Genomic DNA, 10,917 nt, shown 5'->3' with positions numbered 1-10,917 from the left:
AGGAGCTCATAGCTCTTAAGCAGATTATACATTAAGTTGCTCATTTTTACTTGACCTAGATTTTAGGTTAAGGGATAACATAAGTCCAATCCTCATCTCAACTTATCCCGTCTTATCAACTAATATTTCTCTTCATATTTAAATAATTCCAACTTTAAAAATAAATACAAATCTTTCTCATAACATAAACATAACTCTATTTTTGTTGTTTAAGAGAATTTGTTACCATCATCACTTCACTTCTAGTGTAAATTCTCTATCGTCATCATCACTATTGGATGTTCTCTCTATTGTAAATACTTTCATTAGATGTTCTTCCCATTGTAAATACTTCCACTATGGGCATTGTTATCAGACTCGCCACCTTAGAGGGCTCTATGGCCAATGTTGCAAATGTCTCCAATTAGATCCACTACTTTCATTTCTTAGAAACTCTACCTCTCTATGGTAGTTAAGAAGCATCTTTCTTGAAATGTGCAATTGATCGTTGCTTTTCTACAATTTAGGTAATTTCTGGTGTTGTTTGATAGATGAGAAAATGAATTGTAAGAGAAAACAAACTCAAATTCAAGTATGCTTCTTTCTTATATTATAGGAAAGTAAATCTATAAAAATAAAAAAAATAAAAATTGGGTCGCTAGCACTTCTCAAGAAGGAAATCAAACATTTGCATTAATGAACGCTAATTATGGATAATAATTATTGTGAAACTCATTGACGATATAACACATTAATAATAACCAATTCAAACTAAGGTTGCAATTTAAGAGGGTCAAGGTTAATTCAAATTCAATCACCTTTAATACTTCTTGCTTGTAGCTTGACCAAACCCGATCTTTAACTCAAGGTAGTAATTTATTTGCAACCCAAACTCGATACCTTGAACAGAAGTTGCATTTAGGTTGACAAAATTAGGATCACATTAGATTCAAGTTAATCAAATTATAATCAACATCAAGTTTTACAACCCAATTTTATTTCTTGTATTTCATGTTCTCCCTTTTCCCTTCATTTTCTTGACAATCCATACTTATCCAAATCAAATTTAGGACACTATAGAAATTCAAGTTTGGAGGACTTGGCGAAAGCAAAATCCAAGGACACAAAGAAGTTTGCAATTCATGATTGAGAATGAAAGAATGAATCAATTGTGAATATAAAAGATGGAGACAATTGAAATGAAAGGTAAAAAAAAAAAGGGTTAATGGTGTAAATGAGATTATAAAAGTTTTTAAGAGAAAGTTATGAAAACAAACCACAAAAGTGTCCCCTCTCCCACATTCCCATGCCAAGCCATTTAGAAACGGCCCAAGGCAAAGCCCATTCCATCAATTTCTTCAAGAGAAGAAAAAAATGAAAGATTTTAAGGCCCACAAAATTCCCATGGGGCAGCCCAATCATTTCCCAATCCCTAGAAATTAGAATTAACCAAAATGGAAAAAAATACAACTCCAATATGAAGAGCGCCAGTCGCCAGCAGCGAGCGCCAACAATCACTGTTCAGGTTGCTGCTCTAGCAGCTCTCCTCTCCCCAATTCCTCTTCTTTGAATCCCCTTGCCTTGAGGTACGTTTTTCCCCACTGCTTTCCCTTGATCAATTCCATTTTTTCCCCGTAAAATTTTATCTTTTTTCTTGGATTTTTTTTTCCAATTTGTTTTGGAAAATTCGAAGCCCTATTTCTTCTGGGTACCTAAATTGGGCGGTTTCTGATATTTATTTTCCATAAATTTTCTCTTGGAATTGGTGAATTTTAATTGAAATGTTCCGGAACTGAGCTCAATCGAGCAGACATTTTTTTTTTTTTTTGGTGCATTGTGATATTTCGACGTGGGAGGACGTGGGAACGTGAGTTTGAAAGCAACTTGTTCTCACGAGTTAAGACTTCCGTTGATATTCCAAATACTGTGATTGTTTCGGTGCTAGGGTTTGTTTTTTCTTTTGTGCAAAGAGGGTTTCCCTTGTGTTATAATGCATTGGAATGTAGAGAGTTGAAAGAAAAAAGAAATTTATGCGATTTTTTAATTAAAAAATTCATGGAATTATTGTGTCTGTTTTGGGGCAGCATAAGAGTAGGTTTTGATGTCTAGGACTGAAACCCTCGGGTTCAGGGCAGAATTTGAAAGTTGATTGATTTCTTTTTTATTGTTTTCTTACTAATTTCCAAAGGGTATCTTATTAGATGTTTTGTTTTTGTGTGTTCTTTTCCTTCTTATTAGATGTTCTGTTTTTGTGTTTTCTTTTCCTTCTTTTGTGTGTTCTGTAATTGTGTGTGTGTGTGTGTGTGTGTGTGTGTTTGTTCTGTAATTGTCCACCAAGGGAAAGTTGTATGTATTTATCTTGAAGAACTGATATGTATGCTAATTAGTATGTGAATTACTTAGTTACCTTGATTTTATATCCATGCCCTTGTGGTTTTCTGATAACCTAATGGCTTTTATTTGTTAGGTTTTAACACTTAAGATTTTGTGCACTTCAGTGTTTTTTTCCCCCTTTTTTGGGGTAGTATGGAAGGGAACAGGCGAGGATCGTTTAAGAAGAGACCAAACTTCCAATTCAAGAGAAAAGGAAGCAACAAGAGAGGAAGGTGGAACAATTCAAGTCATGAACAATCCTTTGGGAATTCTCAAGTAGCTGACACTGTTTATCGCATACTTTGTCCATCTAAAAAGATTGGTGGCGTAATTGGAAAAGGTGGTGGCATAGTCAAAGCCCTGAGAGAAGAGACGCAGGCAAAGATTACAGTTGCTGATTCTGTTCCTGGGTCTGATGAGAGAGTAATAATCATCTATAGTGCTCCTACTAAAAATCCTAAGGAACACGATTCTAATGAGGATCCTGAAATGGAAGAAGAACAGGATCATATGGAGCCACATTGCCCTGCACAGGATGCTCTAATGAAAGTTCATGAAAGAATTATAGAGGAAGATCTTTTTGGTGGAACAGAATTTGAAGATGATAATGAGAATACCGTTGTCACTGCACGGCTTCTTGTTCCAAACAATATGGTTGGATGTCTTTTAGGCAAGCGTGGGGATGTTATTCAGAGATTGCGAAGTGAGACAGGTGCAAACATTCGCGTTCTTCCGGCAGAGCATCTTCCCACTTGTGCTATGAGCTCTGATGAATTGGTGCAGGTGATAGTTCTTGTCTTATATCATATTGTCTTTTTTGCTTTTGAATTTTGGTGTGAACTTGCTTAAATAGAAAAATGATGTATGCTTATACTATCTTTTCTGGTGTTGTGGTGGTATCATGGAACAATCCTTTTCCACAATATGTTCTATGTTTTTGGGCATCGGTGTGTGTGTGTGTGTGTGTGTATACCTTGTCACTTAAGTAGTGACCTGCATGAATGGTTGTTGTACTGTTGTTCCCTACATATATATATATACACACATGTTTATTTATATCTAAGCTCATTTATTGTAGTCATTGGTTTTAAAAATTTTAGATTAACTGGTGTCTGGTTATTGTACTGTTGTTCCCTACAAGCAGTTTGAGTTGCTATTGTTGAAGTCATTTGCTTGTTAGACATCGACTCCATGGCTGTGGATCAAAGTGTTAAGTCTGGCTGCAGAACACTTACATTTACCTATCAAAAAAAAAAAAAAAAAACGTATGTTTGCCTCTCATTACTTGCTTATGACATGGCTCACCTTACCGTTACAGACTTCAGATGATTATTTCCGTTTTGTTCACCCTTAACAGTTTATCATAACTATTATAGAATTTATGTTTCCTATATATATATATATATATATTATGGCATGTATGTTATTAATTCACCATAATATGAATCAATGAGCATGCCTCATAGAGCTAGGGTTCAAGGAGCCATTTTCTAATGTCATACTGCTCTTTTTTTTTTTTTTTCCTAATGTCATAGTGCTCATATGATAATATTCAGACTTCAATTTTGTGTAGTAACAACTAACTTCATAGTAGTTGTTTTCATTTATTTTTATAGATCTTGCTAAGGTTGTCCAACTTTCTATTATTATACCTTTGTCTCTCTCTCTCCCTCCCTCTCTCCCTCCCTCCTTCCTCAACCACCGCCACCACCACCAAAAGAAAACAACCTCATGCATTCTCACCCCTTATCGGGTAGGCCTCTCAGCCTTCCCTTTTCTATTTTCATTTGACTTGAGAGAAATCCCAATTGATTGCATATACCTCATGAGCAAAGGTCTAGAAAGGCTCAAAAGCACATCTTACTATTCCCCAAGTTGTGATGTGTATGCAAGCTTAATATATGACCCTTGCTTGACTTGTTCAGAACCACTTTGCATAGTGATGAGCATTGAGAAACATTTTGAAACCTTGATGTTCTGTCTGTACATAAAATCACATATATGCACATCGCATGAACATAAAATCGGTGATTGAAATTTTTTCTTGATGCTAGCGAGTGACTATTGGGATCTTATGCCTGAGACTTGCAATTCTCCTCATCTTTTTTACTCTGATTCTTCCTTCTTTGTATACAACTTAAAATTTTTTTTATTGTTTTGTTCTTTCCTTAACTCATGAACATGATTATATTCGTGCTGCAGTCCTTATCATAAGAAAACTATAATTTTGGTAGTCATTTTACAGATATCAGGAAAACCAGCTGTGGCAAAGAAGGCTCTGTATGAAGTTTCAACTCTGTTGCATCAGAATCCACGCAAGGATAAACCTCCTTCGAGTTTTCCTATGTCTTTTGGAGGTCAAGGTTTCCATCCTCCTGGTGCTTCCATGGGAAATATGCCGCCACCGGGAAATCCAATGTGGTCTAACAGGAATTCTAATTCCCAGGGTGTGCCACCAATGCCATGGATGGGAGGATACAGAAGCCAGCCTTCTGTTGTGCCAGGTGGTTTTGATGGTGTTCATGCTGGGCATGGTGGAGAAGCTTCGGGTGAGTTTTCGATGAAAATTTTGTGCCCAGCTGGGAAAATTGGTGGGGTAATTGGCAAGGGAGGCTTCAATGTAAAACAGTTGCAGCAGGAGACAGGAGCTAGTATTCATGTTGAGGATGCGCTAGCAGAGTCAGAGGAACGTGTGATTCGTGTTTCTTCCTTTGAGGTCAGTTAGTTTTTCTTTCTACATTCATATATGCCTTTATTTGGTTTACAATAATTTCTTTTATGTAAATGCCTATAAAAAGTCTTGTACACAGACCGGTTCTTGTTTTGCTCTACTATTGATATACTTGTAATGGATCCTCCCATGAAATTGCATATTATTTGGTTACAATCATTTCACATATGTTGATCTATTTTTCGTATGCAGATCCATTTTTATTTTACTCTATTATTGTTATGCTTGTGATGGATCACCACATGAAATTGCATGTTAATTGGTCACATTCCTTTCTCATAGGTAAATCTATTTTTATTCACTCTTATATCAGGCTCTGTGGAATCCAAGATCACAAACTATTGAGGCCATTCTTCAGCTTCAAAACAAAACAAGTGAATACTCTGATAAAGGTGGTATGACTACGAGACTTCTTGTTCCATCAAGTAAAGTTGGTTGCATCCTTGGACAAGGAGGTCATGTAATCAATGAGATGAGAAGAAGAACCCAGGCAGACATACGTGTTTATTCCAAGGAAGATAAGCCTAAGTGTGCATCTGATGATGAAGAGCTTGTGCAGGTGATGTCTTATTATTTACAACTCAATTTTCCCATATATCATTATTAAGTTATGTTGTCTGCAGCGAATGCTTACACTGTTCTTTTTGTACTTATAGATGTGCAATTATCAAAACTGGTCCTCTTTTAATCTTTCAGATATCAGGGAATTTTGGTGTTGCTAAAGATGCTTTGGCAGAGATAGCCTCAAGACTTAGAGTTAGATGTCTGCGAGATGCAAATGGTGGAGTGGAACCTGCTCCTGTTGGGCCAGTCCCTGGTTTTGGTCATCCAGGAAAGTTACCTGGGGGACTACCTTCATCATCTGGTGCTTTGGGAGCTGGCAGTTCTGGTGGATTTGAACTCTCGAAGGTATGTTTCTTTTTCCTATTTCCCTGTTGTTTGAGCTTTACAAGTCCAGTGTGTTCTAATGAATGAAAATGGTATTTTGGGGGAAAAAGTTGCTTAGAATAATATTTTCTTTTGGCAGATGGAGAAAGACTTGAACATAACACCTATAGGAAGGTCTACCAATCATGTCATCAAAGATTATTCTCATGAATTCACCAATACAGCTAAAAAATTTAAGGATAAAAATGTTAAAAGAAAATAAATAAAAATAAAGAAATATTGATTAAAATGGATGAGATAATACTCATATTTGGAAAAATAACTTCCATGTATTGAAAATTGCACATGTAACCTCGGGTTGACATTTTTATCCTTGAACTTTTGATCCAAAAATGCTTAATGTAAGATAGGAAGTAAAAAATTATTCAAGGGTATTAGAGGTTATATATATCATGTTCTAAAATATGGAGGATATTCTTCTGAATATGCATTTGTTTTGTCCCTTTTAATCAAATAACCCAAAAATATAGCATATAGGACACACCTCTCCAACAAGACACATGCCTTAGCAAGAAAGGCACCATAAGTGGGAGTGGTTGAGCCTTAGGCCTAAGCATGGTTTAGGTGTGCCTTTAATAATTATGTTCTTAGTGAAGGTTTTATATCCTCACCTGGGAGGAGTTAGATTATGTATGTATTTTTCTGACAAGGGGAATAGAATATTGCTTCAACCTTACAACAATTCTGTATTACAAGCCCCTCCACAATCTTCTCCTTCAGATGCAGCACCACCTCACAGCCACCTCAATCTCCACTCCTGCTCTATCATTGCTGCAATCAATATCAACGATGTTGCTGCATGCTCATTGGTACTGTCACTATAATGATAACCTACCTTGTTGCCACCACTGCTGTTAGAGCTGCAACTTGAGTGTCATTTGAATTGAGGTAGTGTAATTGCATCCACTGAATTTTCCGGAAATGGAGATAAGTGAAGAAGGCATCTCAGGAGATATGAAGAAAAATAAACTAATAAGGAAGAAATAACATGAGGTCAGGAGCATGAAAGTCCTAAAAGAATGCTAACCCTAATTAGTTTTGAACTGTAGTAACTGTTTTTCTGAAAGTTAAAATAAGAAGAAGCTTTAATTTTTCTTCTTTTTGAATAGGCAAACAATGTATATATTGACCAGGACCCTTTAATTTTTATTCAATTAAATGGGTATTCAGAGTAATAATTATGAAAATTCCAAAAGTTACAGAAATGTGCTAAATGACAGGAGACGCTACAATATCTGTCAGGCTAGAACATTGAAATGTCCAACTGTGGCTTGGATGGGGAGAGCAAACTGGTAGGTCCTGTAAATAATGGATAAGTCAACTGCCTTGTGTTAATCCTATAAGCCCACGATAATCATATCACCGACAAAAGTTACTCTTAAGATAATAGTTTTAAGGTTATTGCCCTGCCATGTGCCTATTTAAAAATTATTAGGATTGGATTCCTAGGACACATTTTCCAATAAGGATTTGTTAGAGATATTTTACTGGATATATCTATGTAAAGTGGATCATGAACAGTTTGCCTCTTTGTATTTCTTTTGGTTGAGATGATTGTTCAGACATCAAATCTCATTATAAACTAAATTAAAGTAGATTATGTTCTGAAGGGTGGTGCACATGAATATGAACCTCAAAATGATCTGGTTCTGACAATTGCTATATATAAAGATAAAACAATTTGCCTTTTTGTATTTTTCTTGGCTAAGATGATTATTGAGATTGTTCATCCCATAATCTAAAATAATGTTAATGCTGTTCTGAAGGGTTATCCAGAACTTGAATATGAGCCTCAGAGTTATCCAGTTCCACCAGCTGCTACAGGGTAGTAAAACTGCTACTCTATTTCTTTTTTATTTGGATTTCATAATTTACAGTCATTGAGATGATCCCTATCTTTTCTGTGTTCCAGATACCATAATGTCAACAGCTCTATGGAGTCTAAGATTCCAAATAACTCAGTTAGCTCTGTTATTGGAATGGGAGGGGGCAATGTTGCCAACATGAGTGAGGTATGTTTTAACCTTAACTGAATGACCTAATGAAAGGGAAGTGTGGAATGTTCTGATATCAGCCACTTTTGAAATTTTTTGGGTCAACTGATCATTCAACAGATGTTAAATCCTTCTCCAATCTTCACTAAAAGAGAACACCTTCCACCATTGTGTTTATGCATCTTTCAAAACAAGTTTGTTTTTGTTTGTTGTAGAATGTCGCTACTAGGGCATTACTGAAACCATCAATTTTTTAGTTTCATTTCTTCTGTTGTCTCCATTTTCTGTAATTGCTCACCCCAGGTGTTGAATTCAGGGTGTCTTTCTTTCTTGCTCTTTTTTTTGGTTTCTTTGCTTGTTTTTTTTTTTTTTTTTTTTAATATTTTATTTTATATATATCAGAAACAAAATATGCTTAAATATGAATAAGTACATAAAAAGGGTGAGGGATTCTCCCAAAAATACAGAAACTGATCAAATTGTATATGATTGAACTCTTCAACTATATTGAGACCTATATATCAGTGTAATACCACATGAGAATATACAAATAAAACATCTCATCACTCCAAAAGGGTCAACACATCTCCTTCCGAAAGAAACCCAACCATCATTGCTTCTCTCTTTGCTATTCTAACCCTTTTATTCTACATACCACGTACTAATCAAGCTGAACAACATATAAGAGGAATGCATTTAAAATCAATGGGACAGGATGCCCTAAAAGAGGAATAGAAAGGAATTAAATCCCAAAGAGTTTCTAAAGTCCTCTACTCATCTTTAAAAATTCTACCATTTCTTTCCTGCCACACAATCCAAATCAAAGTGAGATAAATTCTTTGCCAAAGAACCTTGCCTCTCATGGAACTCCCCATAGTCTGGGGTGTCTTTAAATGCTATGGGAAACAAATTGTAGGCATTCTGTTTTGAAGTAATGTTCTAAGCCCTAAGGTACTATGTACTGAAGATGAATTAAAATTTGAAGTAATCATTCTAATCTTAGTTGCTAAAGATTACCGTATCTCTCTGTGAAATCCAGATGGCTGGAGCAAGGGTGAAACTCCAAGATCCTCAATCCGGTGGCTCTGAATGTGTGGTGGAGATACGCGGGTCATCTGAGCATCTAACTGCTGCACAGAGTATCCTTCAGGCCTTCATGGCTTCCGCCGGAGCAGGTGGGCAAAACATGAATCCTCAACAAGGTTCCTACCAAAACATGAGTGCTCATCCACAAGCCCCCTACCAAAACATGAATGCTCCTCCACAAGTCCCCTACCAAAGCATGAATGCTCCTCCCCAGCAGGCAGCTGCCTACCCCAACATGAGCGCCCAGCAAAGCTCCTATCAATACTAACAGTAGATTTGGGGAATTTTGTACCATTATTGGCTACCAAGTCTTTAATTTGATAATTGTGAATGATGGGTGTATCAGGGTTCCAACAGAATGCTTTAAGAGGTAAATTTTAAGTCGTCACACGAGTTTGTGCTTTTCTAAGTCTTAGAACTAAAACGCCTTTGTATGGTGTGTGCAGGGGGAAGCGTGTATTCGCACACTTAACTTAGGAAGATGACTTCTTTTTTTTTTTTTTTTCTCATCTGGCTACCTGTAATAGTCTTTAGTTCACTGAAATCTGCTTTGATACATGAGTTAGGGTATGGGCCCTGCGTCTCCATCATGATATTTACGTCTTGGATTTACATGATTGGTTACTACTGCTAAAAATCCCTTTTTTTTTATGGTTTTCTTTGATGGAAAATGTATTTATCTACATACATGAATCATATGGGTTTGCAAATCACTATGGATTTGACTCATCTCAACTGGTAAAAAGAAAGGAAAAATTCTGAGATACATTTTTTTAGGATAAATTGTGTCTGAGAACTTAGAATGTTAACCTTCTTACTTCATAATGATTTGAACATCTTATCCATATAGAAATTTTCTTTTATCACATATTTGTTATATTGATTAAGGAGGGTTCAGATTTAAATTTAGAAACGTTTTTAAAAATTGAAAAAAATGGAGGAAGAAAATAACACATTCCCTTTATTTGATGGGACAATTATACTTTTAGTGGCTGATAGGAGTGAAAATTGGTGTAAAGGGTTAAACTTTGCTTAATTAGTGTGAAGGATATGAAAAGTGAATGACAAAATTGCTCTTTGTCATTCACACATCTATATTAGTATTTTTTTTTTTTTTTTTGTTTTCATAGTTGTTTTTTATATCAAACCATTGGAAATATTGTTTAAACATGAATAAATGTGAAATATAATTTTCTTTAGATTTTTACATATGTAAAAGGCATTTATACTAATGTACAAGACATTTGTGCTAGGGGTACAATGCCCGTATAAGTCTATTTATTATGAATATGTTTAGGTGTTTTTTATATACATATTTTTTAAAACATTGTTTACATATATGTATAAATGTCAAATACAATTTTTTTTTTTTTTAATATTATCACATATGTACTAGACACTTATGCTAAATGTATAAGGTATTTGTACTAATTATATTAAGCTTATACCTTATTGTAAAATATATTTGCGTGTGTTTTTATGAAAGTTAATAAAAATGTGAAAATGTCTTATACATTTAGTATAATTATTTTATATATGAATAAACATATCGAAAATAAAAAGTATATTTAATATTTATGCATATATGTAAATAAATTGTCTAGTAATTTGGTGTGGAAAACAAATAAAGAAAATGAATATATATATATGCATAAATTCATGATTTACAAATTTGTATATGTTTTATAGAGTTGTTATTTAATTAGATTTAAAAAAAATTAAAAAAAATAAAATAATAAGCAAGTTAAATTAATGAAAAATAAATTAATATAAATATATCTAATACAATTGCTATTTAATTAAATT

The 10,917-nt window shown here is 34.7% G+C and overlaps 1 protein-coding gene across 3 annotated transcripts; it reads left to right on the top strand.

Moving 5' to 3' along the window:
* The first annotated feature begins 1,438 nt into the window (after positions 1–1,438).
* Positions 1,439–9,748, top strand: LOC117930699 (KH domain-containing protein At4g18375-like). 3 transcript variants are annotated; one of them, XM_034851345.1, is made up of 8 exons: positions 1,439–1,565; positions 2,505–3,135; positions 4,598–5,068; positions 5,397–5,642; positions 5,780–5,992; positions 7,798–7,856; positions 7,944–8,043; positions 9,065–9,748. In XM_034851345.1, exons 2-8 carry the CDS (start codon positions 2,506–2,508, stop codon positions 9,377–9,379), a joined length of 2,034 nt encoding a protein of 677 aa, XP_034707236.1. In that variant the 5' UTR covers positions 1,439–1,565; position 2,505; the 3' UTR covers positions 9,380–9,748. The 3 variants fall into 3 exon arrangements, with proteins under 3 accessions (XP_034707236.1, XP_034707235.1, XP_034707234.1); XM_034851344.1 differs by having other exon boundaries at positions 2,478–3,135; XM_034851343.1 differs by having other exon boundaries at positions 2,447–3,135.
* The last annotated feature ends 1,169 nt before the right edge of the window (positions 9,749–10,917 follow it).

Source organism: Vitis riparia, chromosome 14 (genome assembly GCF_004353265.1).
Source record: "Vitis riparia cultivar Riparia Gloire de Montpellier isolate 1030 chromosome 14, EGFV_Vit.rip_1.0, whole genome shotgun sequence".
Classification (NCBI taxonomy): Eukaryota; Viridiplantae; Streptophyta; class Magnoliopsida; order Vitales; family Vitaceae; genus Vitis; species Vitis riparia.
This window is presented reverse-complemented; position numbering and strand designations above follow the sequence as displayed.